Source organism: Rutidosis leptorrhynchoides, chromosome 11, assembly GCF_046630445.1.
Source record: "Rutidosis leptorrhynchoides isolate AG116_Rl617_1_P2 chromosome 11, CSIRO_AGI_Rlap_v1, whole genome shotgun sequence".
Classification (NCBI taxonomy): domain Eukaryota; kingdom Viridiplantae; phylum Streptophyta; class Magnoliopsida; order Asterales; family Asteraceae; genus Rutidosis; species Rutidosis leptorrhynchoides.
Genome location: NC_092343.1, coordinates 33,945,128 through 33,971,449, shown reverse-complemented (window position 1 = coordinate 33,971,449; position 26,322 = coordinate 33,945,128). Strand labels below are relative to the sequence as shown.

General features: G+C 33.8%; 1 protein-coding gene and 1 non-coding gene across 3 annotated transcripts; one reads left to right on the top strand and one right to left on the bottom strand.

Annotated features, from left to right (window-relative positions):
- Positions 1-14,735: 14,735 nt before the first annotated feature.
- On the bottom strand, positions 14,736-17,684 carry LOC139876421 (UDP-glycosyltransferase 76H1-like). 2 transcript variants are annotated; one of them, XM_071863733.1, is made up of 3 exons: positions 17,085-17,684; positions 15,486-16,369; positions 14,736-15,311 (listed from the first exon to the last, which is right to left on the bottom strand). In XM_071863733.1, exons 1-2 carry the CDS (start codon positions 17,554-17,556, stop codon positions 15,504-15,506), a joined length of 1,338 nt encoding a protein of 445 aa, XP_071719834.1. In that variant the 5' UTR covers positions 17,557-17,684; the 3' UTR covers positions 14,736-15,311; positions 15,486-15,503. The 2 variants fall into 2 exon arrangements, with proteins under 2 accessions (XP_071719834.1, XP_071719833.1); XM_071863732.1 differs by lacking the exon at positions 14,736-15,311 and having other exon boundaries at positions 15,343-16,369.
- TRNAK-CUU (transfer RNA lysine (anticodon CUU)) lies at positions 16,942-17,014 on the top strand. The gene has a single exon. It is a non-coding gene; the product is annotated as a tRNA-Lys (tRNA).
- Positions 17,685-26,322: the final 8,638 nt, after the last annotated feature.

Genomic DNA, 26,322 nt, shown 5'->3' with positions numbered 1-26,322 from the left:
GTCCATCGTGTCCGATCGAGTGTATATGGTAATTTATAGGGACGCCCAATTGTAAATCTTTATATTAACATTAACAAACTTTCATTTAGTTAAACAAATATAAAGCCCATTAATAGCCCATAGTCTAGTTTCCACAAGTGTCGTTCTTTTATCCAAACCCCAATTATGGTACAAAGCCCAATTACCCAATTTTAGTAATTAGCCCAACATCATGATTACTTCGTTTTAAATAAGCATAATAATAACTTAGCTACGAGACATTAATGTAAAAAGGTTGAACATAACTTACAATGATTAAAAATAGCGTAGCGTTACACGGACAGAATTTCGACTTACACCCTTACAACATTCGCTAACATACCCTTATTATTAGAATTAAAATTAAAATTAAAATTAAAATATAAATTATATATATATATTACTCGTATGAATGAGAAGAAAAAAGATATGAAATTTGATCAGAATTCGGTTGGCTTTATAGCCAGAGTTGAAAATTGGGGCTCCGCGACTCGCGGCAAAATGCCCTTAAAACTCCGCGAGTCGCGGAGATATATTTACAGCTCACACCCTTGGAGTTTCTTGCTGCCGACGGTTTTTAATATATATATATAATATATATATAATTAATATAATTAATTATATATTATATTATATTTATATACATAGTTAACTTGTAATTTTTAGTCCGTTGCGTCGAGCGTTAAGAGTTGACTCTGGTCCCTGTTCCGGATTTTCGAACGTCCTCGCGTACAATTTAATATCTTGTACTTTGCGTTTTGAATCTTGTACTCTTGTGATTTCGAGACGTTTCTTATCAATAATTGGAACCTTTTTGATTGTCTTTTATTCTTTTGAGCTTTTTGGTCGTTTGCGTCTTCAATTCGTCGAATCTGTCTTTTGTCTTCACCTTTTATTATTTAAACGAATATCTCTTGTAAATAGAACAATTGCAACTAAAAGCTTGTCTTTCTTGAGGAATAATGCTATGAAATATATGTTCGTTTTTAGCATTATCAGCGGTATATCTGGACCAATGTCCATATTTGTTTAGAAATGGACGATCCTCTTTTACTCCAGGGATCATGGGTCCATGCCAACGATACTGTGGCTCCGAAAAACTAAAGCTGGGTGGAGCTGGAACCTCCTCTGGGTTTACCGGGAGTTGAGATTCCCCGGCTAACACAATTTCTTCTTTAATAGGTATTGGAACGCCCTTTTCAGTTGTGGATAGAATAGATTCAGTGTCCGATTCCGAGTCGTACAAAATGATAGGATTAGAGGAAGTCATCTATCACATAATTGAAACAACAATTACGTTAGCATATAAATATATCACATATAATGTTTTTGACCAAATAATAAGCAAAAATCAGGAAAAACAGATATGGTCATAGTCCAGACTCACTAATGCATCCTAACAATTACCAGTTAAACACAATAATGTAATTTCTGGTTCCCTATGACCTCAAGCTCGTATACCAACTGTAACGACCCGTCAAAATCGCTATTGACGCGGCATGTTAATCATTGATTCCACAGTGAGGTTTTGACCTCTATATGATACGTTTTGATAAAATATTGCATTCATTAAAATAAGTGACTTTCTAAACATAGAAAGTTATAAACATGTGGGCAAGTGCTTAGGTATAAGCAAAACCCCGAAATACATAAGTCTTTAATTTACAGGTTGACATCACAGTCCAATTATTTATTACACAACGCAGTTTTATTTTGAATGCAATAAACTTTGTACAAAGCATGAGAGACTCCATGCAGGCAACAAGCACATCACAGCGGAAGTATTCTAAGGACCTGAGAATAAAACATGCTAAAAAGTCAACACGAATGTTGGTGAGTTATAGGTTTAATTGCTCGAGTCATAAACATATATAAAGATAGACCACAAGATTTCATCAAAAGTTAATAGATTCTACGTAACAGAGCACCCTGGTAACTAAACTTAACGCTATAGTGATAATTACCCCATTCGTTTTAATACACGCAAACCAACGTGTCTTAAACTCAAATAACATACGTCCGTTAAAAGGCTAGCGCTCTAGCTCGGACGGGGATGTCAAGCCCTATGGATCCATATACAATTATTCGCGCCCACCAGTCCATATCCTATGTACTAGCAGCTACTAGTTACCAAAGCTAAGGGATTTCCGGTTTAACTCAGTGTAGAATTTAGTATGTACTTGTGTCTTATCACGTTTAAAATAAATTGCATGTATTCTCAGCCCAAAATATTTAAAGTATTTAAAAAGGGAGACTATAAACTCACAGTTCAATATTGCGATTCAATATTGTAGGCAAATTGCGTAGACGTAATGATGGTAGATGACTGTATGGTTGGCCTGGGATTCAAGAACAATACCCCGAATAATACCCCGAACAATACCCAATATTTCCTTAGCTTAAAGCGATTTGAAACCCGAATTAAAAACACCCTCGAATATACCTTATTATTATTAAACTTAAATTTAAAATTATAATTATAATTTAAATATAAAATTTTATTACTGAAGAAAAATATATGATAATTCGTCGAGCAAAACAGGCGTATTTATATTACTTTTCCGTTTACTGTAGCTCATGCGATCGCATGAGTTTTCAGTGTTTTTGCCATGCGATCGCATGGCCGCCTTTTCTGTTTTCGTTTGCTAGTTCGTCGACATCAAATAGTATTTTACTGTAGCAAATAGTGCTTTACTGTAGCAAATAGTGCTTTACTGTAGCAAATAGTGTTTACTGTAGCAAATAGTGTTTTACTGTAGCAAATAGTGTTTTACTGTAGCAAATAGTGTTTACTGTAGCACTGTAGCAAAATACGGTTTCACTGTAGCAAATAGTGTATTACTGTAGCAAAGTCATTTTTACTGTAGCAATTAATGTTTTACTGTAGGAAAGTCGTTTTTACTTGTACAACTTATAATATATATATATATATATATATATATACATACATATATGTATATTTACATAATATTAAATCATAAAGAGAATTGGTTTAAATTAGTCGAAATTTTTCGGGTCATCACACGATCGCATGAGAAATAGGCATAAAACCCATGCGATCGCATGGGCATCAGAATCAGGAATTATGCCTATAAATACTAGGTTTCTGCGCGAGTTATTTTACACATATATTACTATGTGTAAATTTATTTATTTAAATTATTATTATTATTATTATTATTATTATTATTATTAAGATTATTATTATTTATTTTATTATTATTAATAGTATTATTATTATTATTAATTATATCACTTAAAATACTACGACGAGGTCATGAGCGTGTCACTTTCAAAATGGGTTTTCAAGTGGGATAGAGCTAAGGAAACTATGGGTTATTACTAAGGAGGTTATGGGTATTGTTCGAGGGTTTTGCTCGTAAGTCAAACCTAGTGTTTATCATCTCCGTTACTTCTACGTACTATCCTACAATATTGAATCTCAATATTGATACGTAAGCACTCATATTTTATCTTTTATATATTAATTGTGTATCCATGTCTAATGCTCGAGTATATATATTTATACATACGTGTATGCTAAATTTCGTCGTTAAACAGTTTATAATAGATCACGAATTAAATACATATATTACTGGTAAAAGGTATATGATATACATGTTTTTGGAAAGCTGGCGAAAAATCAATAACTTTTCATTTAGATATCGAATAATTTCGATGAACGGATTAAAAGATATGAGCAACTGAATTATGATTGAAGTTAATTGAAATTGTTTTTGAATCTACAATTAAGATTTAAACAACTTGTTTACGAGATTGATAAATTAGATTTTTGAATATTACCAACCGAGTAAATGAATCCTTATATAAGGTACGTCTCGTTTTGTTAAACTATTGTCAAAATTGACTTTTTGAAACGACTTTGGATCACTTTTATATGTCGATCTCGAGCATTAGGATTGTGATACACTATGACCTGACCTAGATTGATAGACATTTATTGACCAACATATGTTCTCTAGGTTGAGATCTACGATTCTTTGATATACCGAGTTTCGGTTACATTACGATGAACAACTGTATGTGCTGCTAAGGTGAGTTTCATAAGATCCCTTTTACTCTCTACATTTTTGGGCTGAGAATACATGCAAATGATTTAATAACTGTTTTACAATATCTATATGCGTGAGTTTCATTTGCTCCCTTTTTAATTGCTTTTGCAATCTATATTTTTGGGCTGAGAATACATGCACTTTATTTTAAATGTAATGGATACAAGTACATACTAAATTCTACACCGAGTTTGAACCGAAAATCCCTTAGCTTTGGTAACTAGTAACTGCCGGTTATAAGAACTGGTGGGCGCGAGTAGTTATATATGGATCCATAGGGCTTGATATCCCCGTCCGAGCTAGAGCACTAGCCTTTTAAAGGACGTATGCTATTTGAGAAGCGTACACGTTGGTTTGCGTGTATTATTAAGATGATTATACAAAGGGTACAAATTATATATACGTTAAGTTTGGTTACCAGGGTGCTCAATTTCGTAGAATATTTTGATAAACGTTTCTGGATGAAATAACTGAAATCTTGTGATCCATCTTTATATACAGATTATGCGAAACATACAAACTATGAACTCACCAACCTTTGTGTTGATACTTGTTAGCATGTTTATTCTCAGGTTCCCTAGAAGTCTTCCGCTGTTTGCTTATATGATAGACAAGCTATGTGCATGGAGTCTTATATGGCATATTTTTCAAGAAAACGTTGCATTCACCAATTCATCATCATGTACCTTATTTTGACTGCATTGTCAACGGAAGTACTATTGTAAACTATTATATACGGTGATTGTCTATATGTAGAAATCATCAGATGTCGAAAACTTTTGATTTAAATATTCATTCATGGTATGCCTTTTCAAAAGAATGCAATGTTTACAAAACGTATCATATAGAGGTCAAATACCTCGCAATGAAATCAATGAATGACGTGTTCGTCCATATGGATTTGGTGCGATCGTCACAGTTGGTATCAGAGCGTTGGTCCTAGCGAATCAGGTCTTGCATGAATGTGTCTAACTGATAGTTGTTAAGATACATTAGTAAGTCTGGACTTCGACCGTGTCTGCAAGTTAAAAGTTTTGCTTATCATTTCTTGTCAAAAATTACATGCTTATCATTCTTAAGTCTAGACACGTTTTCCTGCATTTATTGCATAAATAGTGTATAGACAAAAATTCATATCTTAGCGTATCTGTTACTGTAAACTTTTTCTGATATCTTCCGAAAATTTCTCCGTGATTTATGGAATTTGGTATTATATATACATATGTAAATTATGTATTGAAGAATACCAAACTAAATTCTATAATCTAATTCATATCAAAAATCATCTCCCTATTTATACAAGATGGATCCCATATCTAGTTCAAACACTGACAGCTATTTTGATATGGATATTCACCTGAATTCCGAAGACAGTGTAACCGGAATGGATCAACCAATTAGCCATCATCTATTCTGGATGAACTGGGGATGGGTTCGTAGCCTACTTAATTATTGGAGACAAGAAGAAGGCGATCCCTTTCACCCACCACATTGCCCTCTTGGCGAAGAACCTGAAGCACTTACCGGCGAACCTGTTCGAGACACCATTTTCTCTCTCATTTCCAGAGTATCTCGTCACGATAATATACTATCTCAAATTCTAGATCTTATTCATCCGCTCGTCCGAACCGCCAATCATCCCGGTGTAGTAGAAGAAGTCAACGAGCTTCGTGCTCGGGTAGTGGCTTTGGAGAATATGGTGCAAAGGTTACAAACACCAGCAGCATCACCGGCATCAACAGTACCACCGACAACAACACCAACAGTACCATTACCACCACCAACAACATCTGCATCGCAAACCTCAACTTCACAATCTGTTCCACGAGTATCAACGTCATACGCACCGTAGTTACCAAGAAATACCAGCAACAATAACCGATGAAGTATTAACTCATTTTCCCTGAAGAAATTTTATGTATATTTAATATATATGAATTTTGAAATCAAAATAAATATTTTCGTACTAAGCTATTACGTGTGAATCTTAACTGGTAGGTACTACTCGGTTAGTTCATATTACTAATATGCAATGATGTACATCCTTCATTAACGGCTTAATCATCGATAACTACAATCTCTGTTTCAATTCAATGAATTTCATTTCATAATAAACCAAGTGTATTATTCAATAACATGGTTGATTTTAAACTTTCATCTTCGATGCACTCGAAACTTTCTAGAAAACATCATTTGCACCTTGCGAAGTTTGCAAGAATTCCACGAATATCAACACCCTTCACCAAGGAATATCAATAAGAATAAATAATGAAGTATTGATTTCATTAGTGAAATACTCCGCGAAGATTATGTAATCTCTAATGTTTTAGAGATTATTCATTTCTAATTCAAGTTAAAAATCAAATGAGCTTAATATGATATTAACTCATTAAATCTGTATTACATCTGAAGAAATATACATACATATATTTTCATAAAGACTGTAATGAAAATTCTTTTGTACAAAATATTAATTGTGAAATCTTTAACGGGTAGGTAATACTCGGGAATATATAAGTTCACAATTAATATGTTACACTGTACATTCTTCAACTTTGATTCAAAAATTATTAACTATGCTCACAGCGATATACAATCGTTTCCATACAAATTCAATTACATATTCTGATATTGACGGATCAGAATCCAAGTCAAGATTTAACGGGTGACATCATTCTTAGATCTCTACATCTTTCAAAGCTATACTTTGACTTCAAAAATATGAAAGATCCTTTAGCATTGTTATTACTGAAAATAATCTTGCCATCCTTTTCAAAGTATCCAGTTTTATCACACTTTCAACCAGTCAACTTCGACTTTTCAGATTAACCTTATTGTAACCTTGACATATACATTTTTGTTACCGGGGAACCTTTTATGTTCCACCACATTAGCAGTAAATTTACTAACAACTTCATTAATCCTTGACCTTTTGAAAAATCATTATACTCATTAAAACCCTATCATGTACTCATCCACATCTTGTAACAATAATTGCCATACCAACTACCAGGAATTAGCAACCAGTATTTTGAATTTCGCAGCAATTCTACGCCAACAGTTATATATATACATATAATGTCTATCTTCTAGACTTACATACTTCGAATGTGAAGTTTCTGAAAAACACCCCAAACTACGAAACTAGTTCTACGAATTTTGGAAAAACGCTGATGAATCATCAAAAACTATAAACGACTTTAACAGTCGAAAGTTTGATGATAAAGAGTAGTGTGTTGGAAAAGCACAGAAAAAGAGAAGGTTTGAAACTGGAAAACGGGTTGAGCAAAGTATGAAGGAAGCTGTAGACAAATCACAAGGACGAAATCTACCTTCAAAGAATCCAAATGATTCAGTGTCTGCTGAAACCATTAGTAAGAATCTTACTTCTTATTCTAAACCTTCACAGACAGATTTTCCACATCATCCTCCGATATTAAAAATTCTAAGATATCATCGTATCTTCCATTATAAATATCCTTCATATTTCTGAAGATATTTTCATAACTATTCTTATCTGAAATCATTTATCTCTTCACGCTATCTGTGTTACATCATAAAAGAAACTATTTTAGTTTCTAATTTCTGAAAATTTCGAAAAATGGATGTTTTTGAAGTAGTGTTGAGAATTGAAGCATGAGTTAGTATAATATAATGACACTTGATCAACGTGATTATATTACAGTAAGTCATGCTGAGTTTTTAATGGAACGTGATAAAGGTTCACAGATCATACCCTCATCATGAACCATGTTACATAACTCTTTCATTCTATATAATCTCTAAAAATATCAAGAAAATATTTTCTTAATGATTCGGTCTTTTTCAAGGTATTCTGGTAATTTGACAAGTCAGATTGTGCTATTACCGTTTCTTTCTTAGAACATTAATTATGTTCATTCTGAAATGTATAGCTACGAATTTAGGACCATTATTCGCTTGACTTAAAGTCGGGAAGAGAAAACGAAAGCATGAAGCTCCGAAATATAATGGAAAATATAAAGCCCGAAAACAACCCCGAAATTTACAAACCGTGTATATCAATACGTATTGCAACGTAAAGACACTGGAAAATTAATAACACTATAACCCCAAGATAAAAGTAAAAGTAAATAAAATCCTCCGGTGGTAAATGAAAGAGAAGAATGACAGATATGAAGGTTAGGAGTATATCAAGAATCAGAACTGGATGAAGCATTTCACAATCTTTTGGAAGTATGAAATGAGGAAGAAGATGTGGGAGTGGTGAAAATAATGAAACGGAAGTGGGCAATTTATAGCAAAATATCAGACATAACAATCGAGGCAGATTACGCAATTAATCAAAGGAAATCTTAATTTTCTTAATTCCCGAAGAATCAAATCTTATTTAGATTATGAAGATTTTCTATTCCTTAAATTCCGAAAATCAATCGTTACTACGTCAAGAGATAAGACGCATCTCTATTCTCCATTTCACTTTATTACGACGGCTTCTCTCATACGCTTCAAGTAATTGGATTGTTTTATCCATATTATTCAACGGTGATAAAACTCTATTTATCGACTCATATTCGTCATAAAAACTTTTTTTTATTGTTAGCCATGACAACCTCACTCAAATTTCGGGACGAAATTTCTTTAACAGGTAGGTACTGTGATGACCCGGAAAATTCTGACCAAATTTAAACTTAATCTTGTATGATTAACGTTTCCGACACGATAAACAAAGTCTATGAAGTTAAATTTCAAAATTTTGAACTGTTCAATTAATCTTCGATTGTTCTCAACGAAACGCGAACAATTATATATAGATACATATACTATAACTTGAAAACGTAACAAAGTGTTGAGGATATGATACTGTGCATTAAACTTATTGGTTTAATTATCTGATTGATATATTTAACTACAGAGTTAAAAGATTGTGCCAAATGATTCAAGTAAAAGATATTTACCGAGTCTCTTAAGAATTATGATATTATTACGAGTCTCTGTTGAGAGGTCCACTTGATTTGAGAAATCATTCATTTTAACGGTATTCGGAATAAATGGTGAATTATTTGTTTAAATAACGTAATTTGGACACATACAATAATAAGGAATATTAACTGTTAAGAATTAATTATATGAATAACTTGCGATACGTATTTTAAAACGTGTTTATAAATATTGAGAATAGATATTAACTTGGTTATGAAACGTTTGATAAATACTATTATATTAATAAATAACGAGACAATGATTTATAGAAGTAAATGACCAAAATACTCTAAAGTTTAAGATATACTCTGGGTGGTATAATTTAGGGATAATTTAAGGCTATATTTTGACAAAGGTACGTGTCCCAGAATGAAAATTACAAGTTTTCTCAGCGTACGAAGGGACACTCGAAAAACCGGAACCGGGACATAAGTCGCGTAACAACGTACGACTTATCGGAACAAAAATTACAAGTTAACTATGCATGTGAATTTAATATAATATATAATTAATTATATAAATTAAATATATTATATATATTATTAATTATTATGTCGACAAACAAAAAAACAAAAATATGTGAGCTGGATCTGACGGCCATGCAATCGCATGAGAAATAGGCATAAAACCCATGCGATCGCATGGGCATCAGAATCAGGAATTATGCCTATAAATACTAGGTTTCTGCGCGAGTTATTTTACACATATATTACTATGTGTAAATTTATTTATTTAAATTATTATTATTATTATTATTATTATTATTATTATTATTATTATTATTATTATTATTATTATTAAGATTATTATTATTTATTTTATTATTATTAATAGTATTATTATTATTATTATTATTAATTATATCACTTAAAATACTACGACGAGGTCATGAGCGTGTCACTTTCAAAATGGGTTTTCAAGTGGGATAGAGTTAAGAAAACTATGGGTTATTACTAAGGAGGTTATGGGTATTGTTCGAGGGTTTTGCTCGTAAGTCAAACCTAGTGTTTATCATCTCCGTTACTTCTACGTACTATCCTACAATATTGAATCTCAATATTGATACGTAAGTACTCATATTTTATCTTTTATATATTAATTGTGTATCCATGTCTAATGCTCGAGTATATATATTTATACATACGTGTATGCTAAATTTCGTCGTTAAACAGTTTATAATAGATCACGAATTAAATACATATATTACTGGTAAAAGGTATATGATATACATGTTTTTGGAAAGCTGGCGAAAAATCAATAACTTTTCATTTAGATATCGAATAATTTCGATGAACGGATTAAAAGATATGAGCAACTGAATTATGATTGAAGTTAATTGAAATTGTTTTTGAATCTACAATTAAGATTTAAACAACTTGTTTACGAGATTGATAAATTAGATTTTTGAATATTACCAACCGAGTAAATGAATCCTTATATAAGGTACGTCTCGTTTTGTTAAACTATTGTCAAAATTGACTTTTTGAAACGACTTTGGATCACTTTTATATGTCGATCTCGAGCATTAGGATTGTGATACACTATGACCTGACCTAGATTGATAGACATTTATTGACCAACATATGTTCTCTAGGTTGAGATCTACGATTCTTTGATATACCGAGTTTCGGTTACATTAAGATGAACAACTGTATGTGCTGCTAAGGTGAGTTTCATAAGATCCCTTTTACTCTCTACATTTTTGGGCTGAGAATACATACAAATGATTTAATAACTGTTTTACAATATCTATATGCGTGAGTTTCATTTGCTCCCTTTTTAATTGCTTTTGCAATCTATATTTTTGGGCTGAGAATACATGCACTTTATTTTAAATGTAATGGATACAAGTACATACTAAATTCTACACCGAGTTTGAACCGAAAATCCCTTAGCTTTGGTAACTAGTAACTGCCGGTTATAAGAACTGGTGGGCGCGAGTAGTTATATATGGATCCATAGGGCTTGATATCCCCGTCCGAGCTAGAGCACTAGCCTTTTAACGGACGTATGCTATTTGAGAAGCGTACACGTTGGTTTGCGTGTATTATTAAGATGATTATACAAAGGGTACAAATTATATATACGTTAAGTTTGGTTACCAGGGTGCTCAATTTCGTAGAATATTTTGATAAACGTTTCTGGATGAAACAACTGAAATCTTGTGATCCATCTTTATATACAGATTATGCGAAACATACAAACTATGAACTCACCAACCTTTGTGTTGATACTTGTTAGCATGTTTATTCTCAGGTTCCCTAGAAGTCTTCCGCTGTTTGCTTATATGATAGACAAGCTATGTGCATGGAGTCTTATATGGCATATTTTTCAAGAAAACGTTGCATTCACCAATTCATCATCATGTACCTTATTTTGACTGCATTGTCAACGGAAGTACTATTGTAAACTATTATATACGGTGATTGTCTATATGTAGAAATCATCAGATGTCGAAAACTTTTGATTTAAATATTCATTCATGGTATGCCTTTTCAAAAGAATGCAATGTTTACAAAACGTATCATATAGAGGTCAAATACCTCGCAATGAAATCAATGAATGACGTGTTCGTCCATATGGATTTGGTGCGATCGTCACACCGTGATACCCGTTCGAAGAAATTGCGTGTATACCCATCAAAAACCCAGGAACCAACATACGTATGCAGGTAAAAGAAGATTTATTATGCATTAAGCTTATATTTTTAATATAATTAATGGGAAAATCACATACATGACGGGTAGACGACGACAGTAGTTGCGGCGGAGAGGGCTACATGCGCCAAAACTAACGGTTGTTGTAGGCGGTGACTGCGTGAAGGGGATAGGTAAAGCCGCTAACAATGAATAAAATAGGTAGATGGTGTGAGAGAAGTGAAGGTGAATACAACTACATGTGTTAAAAAGCCCGAAAAGCATGTAAAATTACTAAATTAACCAAGTTGAACAGTAAAAAAGGTAACTATGGATTGATATATAGATAAATTATTTATAAATATTTGATTATTACCAACTTTGAAATATTAAATCTTCCTCGGTTTGTTTTCCATGAATTAAGTGGAGATATAGTTACAATGCGTTTGAAATATGCAGGTAGAATGCAACTTATCGTGTCGGTTTTGACTTCGATGCAAGTTTATTGGTCGTCGGTTTTCATTCTTCCTGATGCGGTGATTAAAGACATTGAAAAGCTTATGAGAGGTTTTTTGTGGTGCCAAGGGGAGATGAAAAAGGGGAAGGCGAAAGTTAAGTGGGATGATGTGTGTTTGCCTAAGGAGGAAGGCGGGCTTGGTATTAAGAGGCTTCGAGGTTGGAATGTAGCGCTGATGTCGTATCATTTATGGTGCCTTATTACTAATAAGCAATCTCTTTGGGTGAAATGGGTTCATGAATATAGGTTGAGCTCGAAAAATGTGTGGGAGGTGTCAGTCCAAGTCTCAGATTGTTGGGGGTGGCGTAAACTTTTATACATTAGAGATGATATTCGCTCGTATATTATTCATCAGATAGGTAATGGAGGTTCTTGTTCGGCATGGTTTGACACACGGTGTGACCTTGGTCCATTGTCGAATATTGTTTCGTTCAGAGATATTATAGCAGCAGGCTTCCATTATCAGTCTAAGGTTAGTGATATTGTTGATCAATCTGGTTGGAGATGGCCTCAGAATTGGTCTCAAAAGTATGCTATTCTTAATGCTATTCAACTTCCTGTACTTAATGATCAAAGGGATAAAACTCAATGGAGGGACTATGATGGTAATATGCAGCATTTTTCTGTGGGTTTAGTGTGGCAAACTATTAGACCTCGGTCTAGTATTGTCACGTGGTACTCGGTTATTTGGTATGCGCAGTGTGTTCCTCGTCATGCATTTGTTGCATGGTTACTTGTGAAGGAGAAGCTCAAAACTCAAGATAAAGTGAAGCCGTGGGAAAACATAGGAGGCTATAACCTAGTGTGCGCGTTTTGTAATCAGCAACCAGACTCACACGCTCATTTATTCTTTGAGTGTGTTTATACGCGAGCTGTCTGGTCGAAGGTGGTGTCTTGTATCGATTGTCCGGCTTCGATTCTGAGCTGGACTGATTTCGTTCAATTTGTATCCCCGGTTGCGCATCGGAATGTGGCTAAAGTTATTGTGGCAAAGCTTATGTTTTCTGCGGCAGTTTATTTCATTTGGATTGAAAGGAACAACAGATGCTATAATGGGAAGTTGAGATCAGTGGATCAGGTGTATGATTTGATCTTCTCTTCGGTAAGATTAAAGTTGATGTCGCTGCGGTTCAAGAATTCTAGTAAGGTGCGGCTTCTCAAAGATAGATGGAAAATTCCATAATGTGGTAGTTTGTTTGTTTTGGCAAAAGTGTATGTTGTGTGGCTGTTAGTTTTGGCTTAGTGTTTGTGTTTGCCTGTTAGTTGTGGGCTTGTTGCCTGCTACCGTTCTTTTTGTACTCAATTGTATATCTTATCATTTATAATATTTACCGGGTGAAAATACCCTTTACCCAAAAAAAAAAAATTCTTTATATGAAATCTCTTTAATTTTTCAAAGGTTTTAAAAATTTACGGCTACAATGGCTTCTTGACCCAATCAAACTTGGAACCTTTGACCCGGGTTGAAGATCTTTAGTCATGTTTCTCTCGTTAGTTCATCGCGGATGTAATCTGTTTGTAGTGTCGTGAACATTTCGAAGATACATATGTATAGCTCGTGTTAGGATTCGTGGCTCACAACTACACACTGTATATGTATGTATATAATATATATATCGCTTTTCAAAAAAAAAAAAAAAAAAAAAAAATTTACGGCTTGTCGACTGCTTACATTCCACCGTAAACAAACATATTTAGTTTCCAAACCACCTTAACTTCAATCCTTATATATAAATCATAAACAATCCGCGAATAAACCCGTGACCCGCAGATATCTGTGGTCCGGGCATGAATCTCAAAATAAACCCGACAATCAAGATCCGCGGGTTAACGGGTTCAAAAACTGCTGGTGCGGATGATGGATCTAATTGATCTGCGCTCACGACCAGCACATGACATCCCTAGTTTCAAGTTTTATCAAATTTTATACAGAGTAATTTTAAGACAAGTCCCACAAGGCAAGTTATTTTATGGCTCCGACACTAGTACCTAAACCCCTCTCTATGGGAGACATGTACTCTATCCAGCTATCCTTGTACATTGTCCTTAACACTGACTAGTGTCTTCTCTTGAGCACGGCATGTCTTACCTTTTTTGTATGTATATGTAGATAATTGTGTATATGTGTGTTTATAAGTAGTGTTTGCGTTTGATGGATGAGTTCAATCAATAAATTTGTGTTTGTCCTTCCTAGTTACTGATTTGGATGGTTGTTTATTTATCCATTTGTTGAAAATGTTGCATATATTCTCAGCATCTACATGATGTCTTATTCATTAGCAAATATACATTACATATACAATTATAACAATAATTGGTTAAGGCCTAAGGGTTCGAATGTGTTCCTAAAACAATATCCTCTTACCGTCAGGTGAGCTCAATTGTTAAGGACTAGGCTACAATGTAAAATACTACTCAAATATTATACATGGCCATGATTATATGGGTCCAAAGTTTAGGAAAAGTAGCATTTTTTTTTTAAAGCAATATGTATATTATTATATATAGAAATATGTACAATGTCAGTGCAAGGAGCACCATTAGTCCACGAAACACATGTATTTACAAATGATATTCACATACACAACACGATACACATAAGTTCCCGGATTGAGTCATGAGATACGCTTTAGCCGGGGTCCAAGTTGTTGACGTTCGGAGCCCCAAGGTTGATAGGGTTTAGAAGCCATAGTAGCCAATCTTTATGTATAATTCTCGAACGATTACTAATAATCTACTCGTAAGATTTCACTTGGATATCGCATGTGATGTTTGCTGCAGACCTTGAATCGTTATTGAAGACCTTTAGATTTCTGCTTTTCCAAATAAAGTATGTTGTCGTCCACGTAATAGCTTGCCAAATATTGTGTAGATTCATCGGAAGGTTGTTTTGATTTGATCCGTTTAACAAGTCACCGAGGTGTATATCAGGAGGGATATTCAAGTTCCACCATTTATTAATTCTCGCCCAAATGTCTTTCGCGAAGTCACACGTTAGTATGGCATGGTTTGTTGATTCCGCAACGTTATTACATATAGGAGTTAAACCAACACAACGCTTTACTAGTTCCGTTTTAACCGCAATTCGGCCGAAATATTTTTCAGCTGGAATCAAGTAAACAAATAAGATTTTCATATTTTGGCTCAAATTAACACCTTATATAAAAGCATTAAAAGGATGGAAGATGACAATATGGTCATCATTAAATAGTATGGTATGGTATTAAACCAAACCTAATAGTACAATTTAACATTGCTCAAAAGTTAACACAAACTTACAAAATTATGAATGCAAAGTTAACATGACATAATGAAATCTACCAAATCATTCAATGAACTGTGTGTACAACCACCATTACTGATAGCACCTTTAACCTTTTCCTGAATCTTAATAGCTCTCTGTCTCATTTCATCCCCTTCATTATCCACTAAAACTCGTCTAATCGCACCCTCAATTTCGCGTCTTTCAACAACAATTTCAACACCTATTTTCCACACATAGCTCAAATACCTAGCGTTCAACAACTGGTCAACGTCCCATGGTTGACACAACATCGGGACCCCTTCCGAAACACTTTCCAAAGTCGAGTTCCAACCACAATGACTCCAAAATCCACCAACCGAATTATGAGCCAATATTTCCTTCTGCGGGGCCCATTTTACGATCAAGCCTCGTTTTTTCATGTCTGTCACCAAACTTTCTGGTAGAAACTCGAACCATTTAAAACCATTAACGGACCCTGGTCGAATGACCCATATGAATGGCTGGTTGCTATTGGCTAGACCCCATGCCATTTCCGTTGATACTTTTTCGTCGGTGTTTAATAAGCTTCCTAAGCTTACATAAATAACTGATTTGGGTTCTTGTTTATCTAACCATGAAATGCAACTAGTATCTGCTTCAAGTAAGCTAGTGGAAGGAGTAGGGATTATTTTGTGTAACGGGCCGACTGCAAAGATTGGAACTTTGTAATTATCGCGAATCTGGGTTAGGACTGATTGTTCGAGAAATTCGATCGTGTTCCAAATGAAGGCAGAAGGTGGTGTTTTAGGGGTGATCAGGATGAGTGTTTCAAGGGTTTGTTCAATTGGGCGCTTAATAAAGGGTAGATCTTTGAATCTGAATGGATCAAGTTCCGGTACTATTTCCTGCAGCAATGAATCTTGAAAAAATAGTTGAGAGTTACAATGAATCGTGAAAAAGGATTTGTCGTTAACGCGCTTAATACACTTAATATATTAGGTAACTGCCACCATAAAGTTAACGACAGCCCTAAAACTGTCATAAGCAAAATCCTAACATACATAGTTTTAATACATGTCAAGTTGGATTTGTACCTAAGTATCATTTTGTCATTCTAGTTTGAAATCTATAAACAAGTAACTTAAACATATGTATACTAATAGAAGTACAATTAATTTTTTTTTAAAAAGTTCATTTGTTTGGCCCATTTCAAATCAAGGTTGATCTAAAATAGGAAACTTACAAGTAAAAGGGTCAAAACTATTATACCTTAAAAAAGGGGTTGTCATGTATTCAAAGTTCAATTATTTCCTCACTTGATAATCATCAATCAATTAATCAAATAATAAGTAAGCTTAAAACCAAAGATATCCAGATTTTGCTCAATAATAGTTATCTTCTTTAAGACCCTTCAAAGACACATCCGATAAAATTGGAACGCTACAGAAAATATTAACATGACTCGTGTGCAAAGATGAAACAAACAAACCAGCCCGTCTAGCTCAGTTGGTAGAGCGCAAGGCTCTTAACCTTGTGGTCGTGGGTTCGAGCCCCACGGTGGGCGTTCTTATTTTTGCTCTTCACACACATCGAGAAACGGATCTACATAAACATGTTTTTGTATATAAAAGTACCTTCAACAGGAAATCGACCTTCTTGATGCAACTTTGGTATGATCATTGCAGCAGGAAAAAAAGCTGCACTACTACTACGCAACATCATAAACGACAAACCCAACTCCTTTGCAACCGATCCAGCAAAAAACATAAGATTATCATGAATGATCATGACCGTTGATTCTTTATCTTCTTTCATGATCTTGATAAGATATTCAATAAGATGAGGTTTGCAGTTATCATTAAGAGCTTGCATGAACGGCATGAAGCCAGCAGACAACCCGTTGGATGGTAAGTTATCGGGCAACGGGTGGAATATGAAATCAGGGTGGTTATTCGGGTCGGGTCGTCTAAACTGTGAGTGAGCAATGGTTATTGAGAAGCCTTTGGAATGAAGATATGTGGCAAGTTGAAGCATGGGTGTCATGTGACCTTGAAGTGGACTTGCTACTAATACTAACCGCCGTAGTTTTCCGCCGTGATCCGCCATGAATGTATGGTTGATGTGTAAAAATGGTATTTTTCTTCTTGTTTGTTGGAATGATGGAGGATCACCCACTACTTTTGTTTTTGTTCAATATATGACCAAGTTGTATGCTTCCAAGATAGTAACATTTAGATAGATATTTAATAATTATAATAAAGGGGATTGAGTTGAGCTGTATTATTACGGAGTATTAAATAAAAAATAATTATTAGCCGATCGATAGATATTTTGATCCGATTCACTAATAATGAATGTGATGTGATTGACTTAACATTCACCTGAAATAAATATATATATCACTATAATTTGTGTCGATTGTATAATGTAATTCAATTTGTATATTTATATTATATTTTTTCTCTGAAAAATAGATATGTTCTTTATAACAAGCAGGTTGCCAATCGCGCGTTGCGGCGGGGCCACCTTAAAAAACGTTCATGTTCAGTTGGCTTAGATGTTTATACGTATACCGTATTAAAAGATATATGTACGTACAATTGGCTACCTTTTGTAATCTATTTCCTTGGTTGCATCGTAATGGACTTGCACATTAAAGTGTAATTACACATAGTTCGTGGCTAATATACAATTAAAATTGAGCGTTGTTTCAGTTACGAAAGGTAAGTGAAAGGTGTTCTTTATCTTAAAAAAATCAATATCTGAAAAACGACAATTTGTCTAGTGCCAGCTTTGGTCCAAACGTTCGGTAGCCATATGAGAAACTGCAAAAGGTGAAGTCCTGACACACAGGAAATTGGAGAAACTGCAAGATAAGAAAAGGTATGAGATCATACCATATGACGCATTCACAACATTTGTGGACGGCTGAAGGTCATAGTCTTGTATACGTTTTCGAAATCAGCATTACGACGACTAACAACCTCCAAGTGTCAAAGTGACAATTCACAAAGCATATAATCCTCCCCATAGAATCTCATCCTCAAACCAATTGCTCCCTGTACACAGCAAATAATCAGTTATAAAATCGAATATTCATAAATGCAAGTAAATTAGAATAATCAAATCCCGAGAACAGTTACCTTATTACCAATTGCATTTCCAAATCCATATGGAACTGCAGCAACCTCAATATCTCCAACATTACCTCTAATGTCATTGCTGACCCTGAAATGACATTCAGTAGTCAAACACAAAACATGGCTAAACCAACAGGAAGGTTTTGCTAGAACTAAATCATGTTTTATTGTTGAATGTTAAGAATAAATATTACACTTTTTACACCTGAAAAGGTTAATCCCCACAAAATACTACCACACTCCGATAAACATGCCCGCCAGCTGTCTCGAGCCAATACGGCGAAAACTGGGCCCTTGATCCAGTGTTCTCTATCCAGTGTTCTCCCAATCGCGTCGAGCCACCATTGACCCGCAGTACTTCCCTCAAGACCTAACTGCATCTATAAAAAAAATAAAAAAATAAAAAACTTCAAGATCAAGATTGAGTGACAATGCAAATCAATATTCTTTAATGATGTTATACCTTATATGTATTGTAAGGTTTCATTACTTTTTAGTTAAAGTAAGAAATGCTTTTGCTCGAACCATCTAGTTTCCTTTTGCGGGGAATAATTGTGCATAGCAACTCTTGATAAAAGTTTGACACACCTGCTTAACAAAAACCAACACTAATACAGCTTATTTTAGAAAGAAATGAAATCACATCAAGCAAAAAAAACACACAGTAAAAAAACAACAACACTGTCCATTAAATAAATGTGTGAAAAAAAAGAAGGTAGAGTTATGGGTGGTAGATTAGATGAGGTTGCTTGAAAAAAAAATAGAGCTCGAACCCGGGTGCTCCGTTAACTATCCAACAACAGTAACCATCCACGCCATGCTACGTTTTGTTTATTATCCCCATAATAATAGTATATTTGCACACATCAAACCACCAAAAAACCCAACAACCTTGACGACAAAACCTCGCTTTACCAAAAACGAACCCATTACTTGGCTACAACTACCAAAACAGCCTCATAAACACCAACTTAACATGACCATTTCTATTATTTTATTATTATTAGGTAATCACGTATAAAATTTACCAACGATTATCCATTACGACCATTACATCAATACCTGTTATAAGTGCATTCTAGTGAATCGCCAGGGCAATTTAGAATTTCACAATCGGCAGTCGTGTGACATTCTGTTGCATTGTAGAATACAACGGAATTCGTAAGAATACCTGTTATGAGAATGAAACTAATTAATTATTCATTGATAAACAAAACATGTATGCATGCATACATATATGTAAATTAAGAAATGGGAATAGTAACTAACCGAAAGTGAAAATCAAAAGAACCACAAAAAAATTTATTAGTGAACTCTTGTAATTGGACATTTTCACTAAGTAGAATAATGAAAATTATATTATTAAATCTCTTCTAATTAGAGGAGGATAAACTCTCTATTAACTCTTTTTAGTGACAAAAGAACTCTTGAATTTGAGATGCCTAAATGAGCTTCCATAATACTCTACGGAAAAATGGAGTTTGACATATCTGATTGTTGCGAGCAGATGGTTGTACAAATGCTGTTTTGTTGACCGCTATCAAGAAACAAAATAAACATGAAATCAGTAATCATAACCAAAATAAAAAATAATAAACAATATAACAGGAATACAATAACAAAAAATATTGTATAAGAGTCAGTTTACCTGTTTTGAATGGGGCCATTGTTTTGATCGGGTGTGTTATCGACTAAAAGTTGAACAGAATGTCCATCAGAAATTGAAGCTCCAGTTACACCATCAAGAGAAGATGAGTGAGAAGAGCTGTGACTCACAATACGATTACGATACTGCAAGAAATCCTAACATAAATCCTAACACAACAATTTTCTGTCTGGTTGGTATTGATGGTTGACATGGACCACAATGCCCACAATGTAGCTAGTGATGTATATCTTCCTCTATCTTGAGAGGATAAAATATATGTATGAGACCATTCACACAATTTATACATGCATATTCTGATCTTAAGTTGTATTTAGAGTTCAAAACACACACATATTAGATGGAATCCTCGTTCAAGAGGTATTGACAATCACTACAATTAGATAGTGAATCGCAACTCCAGCGATAAATGCAAAATTACACCAAGCATATCTACATTGAAGTAGTGTTAAAGACAGTAATTATATGTTTAGAAACAACACCAAACAACATGTTGATATTAGCCATGTACTATAATGATGCAAGTAACGATCACTACTATCATAAACCTGGAAAAAAACTTGGAAGCTGTTAAGCGCGCAAGAGCGTGATGAAGAAGAAGATAGTTCTAGTTTAATTAAAAAAAAATAAACAAAAACCAAAGCCAACGTATGTGGACTGGAAGCCAAGTTCGAAGACGGCACATAACGTAGCTGAGACGATAAAGGTCTATCATGCCGCTAATCAGCAACTACAAAAACACCTAAAATAAGTGTCAACATAAATTTCCATCAAATTATAGAAGCTCGTGTTCAAAGCTATAATCATAGCGCGGACTGCATCTGTTGCAAAATTTTAGAAATGTGCATTAATTACCATAAGAAAACATATTATAATATGTAACTAAGATAAATCACAATTGATACAGGATCATGTATCAATCAGTGACTGCTACACACTTTATGCACACACCAAGCCGTGAAGAAGAAACAATAGTTTGAACATCTCCTTAAATACTCAACCATATTCGAAACAGAAGAACCGCTGAAATAGACATAAACAACACATTTAAAAAAATCACCGTCACGATTCTTATGTTTCCTTTGTGCTTTTCTAGTCGACAATCTACTATTTTAAACTGTTGTGCCACAACAAATAATCAAGAACATGAAAACCAAATGTGCAACAACAAATCGAAACATTAAAAACTCAATTATCTAAAAGCATCAACTATAGGGAAACACATTACCTTAATGAGAGCTATAAACCAACTTTTTACTTCAACTTGTAACACATTGTTTGAGCAAACTGAAAACAACAACAACATAATCAACCACAACATCAATTTACAAATTCACCATAATCAACAATTTATGTGCCTTAACTTTCATCAAATCAAACATAAAATACATTACATACATAAAGAACCAACAGCAACAACATATTTCAACTATACTAAACAAATAACAATTACATAATGAACATTCAACAACTGTAGATGTAACATGCTTCCAACTACAACAATATCTATATCAACAAAGTAAACAACATACGATAAATACACTGTATAAACTAAGAAAGTTGTAGTACTTTATAAAAAATGCAAACCTAAATATAACAAAATCAAAATCGACACTAAACAAAAAATTGACCCTCTGTTATTGTAAAAGAACATCGTCGTAGAAAAAATTAACAATTAATTCGTTAACTGATATTCAGTTAATTCTATTAAAAAAAAGAACGAAATACGCTTAATTAACCGATTTAACCCTAACCCTAGGACGATTCATGAAACCCTAAATTAGAAAAAATAAGAACTTACTGATGTCGTGTGAGGTGTATATAAAATACTATTAATTTTACAAGAAATACTATTAAAAATTACACAAGTTTTAATTATTTATTTACAAATGGGATATACCTAAACCTTGCTACAACACTATAGGTAGTGTACCTAATCGTAGAGTAGTATAGTTTTTAGTAAGTCCGGTTCGTTCCACAGGGAGCGGGCTTATTGCACACTATATTTTTAAACAACTATATTTGTACAAAATATATATAATTATATATAATAATATATAAAAGGGGGTTTACCGTTTAATGACCGGTTTGTCGATTTATATTTTAAGCGAAGCGTATAGTAAATGACGATATTTAAATAACAATATAAAATAAATAACAATAAATAAAAGTACGAGGAAAAATGAAATAAAATATATTATGCTTATTTAAACTTCCGTAACCATGATGTTTGACGTTTTGATTTTAATTTATTGTCCTGGGTTAATTGTCCTTTGTCCTGGATGTATTTGAAACCTATCTGGTTTTTGTCCATAATAGTTCATCGGTCATAATTATAAACTGCTCGGCAAATTTAACCTTATACCCGAAGTCAAATATTCCAACTAACTGGGGATTCGAACTGTAACAAGGTCTTAATACTTTGCTTAATGAATACACCAGGTTATCGACTGTGTGTAAACCAAGGTTTTAATATTTTGTTAACAATTATACCAATTACCCTTGAATGTAATCCACCCCTGTTTTAATGAGTCCATTGACTATTAATCCATCCCCGTGTCCGGTCAAATGAACAATAATTCGTACTTATAAATATCCCGCCCATCGTGTCCGATTAAGCGTATGTGGTTATATATAGATACGTCAAATCATAACCTTTATATTAAATTAACGAGGTATCGTTAATTTAATATAAAGCCCATTAATAGCCCATAGTCTAATTTCCACAAGAGTCGTTCTTTTGTCCAAACCCCAATTATGGTACAAAACCCAATTACCCCATCTCTAATATTTAGCTTAACATCATGATTACTTCAGCTCAAATAAGCATAATAATAACTTAAGTACGAGACATTAATTTAAAAAGGAGAACATAGCTTACATTGATTATTTATCGCGTAGTGTTACACGGACAGAGCTCCGACTTTAAAACCCGTAAAATAACCTTTACATAACCCGAACTAATCTAATATAACACTAATCTATATTATATATATATATATATATATATATATATATATATATATATATGTATATATATATATATATTATATTTATTTATATTATACTAGGGAGTATTATTATTATTATGTTATTTTTACTCGCAGAATTTGTGACCTTTTATAGGAGTTTTGATTTCTGGCAGCTCCGCGAGTCGTGGAGTTTTTAGCCTTCAAACTCCGCGAGTCGCGGAGTTTGAAAATCCAGCTCAGGATCATTTGTCTCATAGCTTGTCGACATAATTTTTAAATATATATAATATATAAATAATTTATATAATTATTTAAATATTATATTATATTCTTGTGCATAGTTGACTTGTAATTTTTGGTCCGTTGCGTCGGGCGTTGATAGTTGACTCATGTCCCGGTTCCGGATTTTCGAACGTCCTTGCGTACAATTTAATATCTTGTACTTTGCGTTTTGTAACTTGTACTCTTGTCATTTTTAGACGTTTTTCATCAATAAATTGAACCTTTTGAATTGTATCTTGAACATTTGAGCTTTTTGGACGTTTGTGTCTTCAAATCTTCGTTTTTGCCTTTTGTCTTCGCACTTATTTATTTAAACAATTACAATGAAAATATAATACAATTACATATGAAAACCTATTATTTAGGAGGGATATTGCTATGAAATATATGTTCCTTTTTAGCCTTATCAAACATCCCCACACTTGAGCGTTGCTTGTCCTCAAGCAATACAGAATTTGAAATAAAAACATACATGAATCACTTTTTTATTCATCACACTTTGTACATCAGTGATTTTGATATGGTGGTATAAACAATGATAGTAATGATAGAACCATGGTTAAAGGTGGGTGTGTCATCCACAGTTGCCTCGGGTTTAGGTCAACGACACTTGCAATCAAATAGCCGATTTACTTTCGGTTCCCAAAGCAAAGTGCACATTTGAAAGACGGTTTACAGTCCCACATGACTATGAAAATTTAGATCCGTTAGGAAATTGGATCTTTATGAAAACATTTGATCTTTTAAAAATTCAATCTAGCTTTTACCCTAGACACGTTTTCCGGAATAACCCTTCACCGGTGTTTGCAAAATATTTTTGTGGGTTGTGTGGGTTTCAGATTTGAAAATTTTAGCTCAACACTTGTGGTTTTGTGTCACCCACTTGCTAACCTTGTATTAGGAAAGCAAGACGTCCAGTATACTTGCTCCGTATATTACCTTTCGATAAACTACCGTTCGGTTGTAAAGGAAAGCGTTGAACAAGCAACTGTTAAGGCAATGTCCCCTGACATGCTTTTAATTATGGTCTATAACGTGTCGGACGCAATTACTATCCTTTGTAGGAGCAATAGTAAAGCTCACCCTAGGAATTTTTCAGTCTGGCACAAGGTCCTGTCTTCGACCATGCTATGCAACCACCGTTCTTACGGTTGACACCCGATTTGGTTCAGGTGACCTAATGAATTCCAGGTGAATTCCTAGGATTTTACGTTCAAAGGTAATGAACGCATTGAAAATGGGTTTTCAGAAAACAAATCGGTTTGTAACTTTTGATCAAAATATTTTCTCGTTCAAGCTCGAGTTTAGATATCATTGAATTCCATGAGTTTGAATTCTCAATCTTTAAGGTCAATCTCAAGGATTGAGTAATATCAGTCTTAAAAGCTGATTTTTGATCTTTTAAGGAGATTATCCTTTCTGGGGATCTGATTCATTAGTCTTATCCAGCTAATTTGCATGGTGCCCCCCATTGTACGAGATAAATCCTTCTCATGGTTAGGATAAATCTGACCACTTGGCGACCCTGTTTGATGCTGAGGTCCGTGGATTTCCTGCTGATTTTAGAGATGACTTTTCTAGATTTTTCGTCAACCTACAGCTGGTCTGGACGACAACTTCATGACCTAAATCAAGAAGCGCGTGTCTTTTTCGGAAGACTTTACTTCCTTTTAATGATGGAATTGATTCATCGTGTAGATCCATCTTTTCTTTCAAATATATTACAGTAAATCGGGTAAAACAGTTAATTTAGTCCAAAACAAAAGCACCTGCAATAACTTTACAGAAACATGTGATATATAGTTTTTAATTGAATAACTTGGTACATTCTCCCCACACTTAGTTTCTTTCTTTGCCTTTTTATTCTCCTTTATTTCATTTTAAATGAATTCAATCGTTTTAGGGTGTTTCTCAATTTATGTCCTTTCCGAGTTAACGATAATTTCGGTATTAACACCTAGTTTTCACCGTTCATAAATATATATAAACATGATTTTAAATTCATTTAGTTGAAATTTTTTTAAAATTTTCACAAAATTTGGCAAATAAAACCAAGTGTAAACCCGAGAGAATTTATAACCCTTCCCCACACTTAAGATCATGCAATGCCCTCATTTGCATGAAATCAGACTATAATTATAAATTCATGAGGGTGATTAGTGTAGAAAGTAGTTAAAGATACCTTAAAATTGCAGGATGATAGATGGTGCACCTCATCGTTCATTCCTTCTTGTTTTATCACACATGTTTTTCTTCAAAAACGGTTGCTTTTCTGAACTGTTATCTAAGTTTCGAAAATACGTCTCTCATCATGCATTTTTATTAACGAGTTATGCACTAACCCGAACCTCTAATTTAACGTTAAGTGGGGTTAGACTTCCCTACACTTAGCTGACGACATGTGAAGTCGGTAGAATAAGTTCCACGAATTAAAATAGTGAGCCAGTTATTTACATCTTGGGTGGTATAAAATATATCAATGGGTTTAAAGTTTAGACCCACTCGAATATCACTACTTAATTTTTTTTTAAGTGTAGCTTTTAGTAAATGGATATGTCTCTTTTCTGGTTCTTGGTCAAATGGATCGATATACACCGACATACATATTTCTATAGGGTGGACAATTCCTAACATTTCCTTCCGTTTATTCTCAGGATCAAAGTTTTCACCTCTATTACCCATTTGGGTGAAATCCGAGGTGTCATTATTTATTAAAGCTCGTAGTTCATCTTTGGTAGATGACTCGTCTATTGAGAATATTGGATTGGAAGGTTGTTAAATAGTGAATTTCGGGATCGAAGCAAATTCTTCT

Coding starts and splice junctions, on each gene's coding strand:
- LOC139876421 (XM_071863733.1), bottom strand. CDS start 17,556: ATGGCGGATCACGGCGGAAAACTACGGCGGTTAGTATTAGTAGCAAGT. Junction 16,370..17,084: donor AGGTCGATTTCCTGTTGAAG/GTACTTTTATAT, acceptor TATTTTTTCAAG/ATTCATTGCTGCAGGAAATA.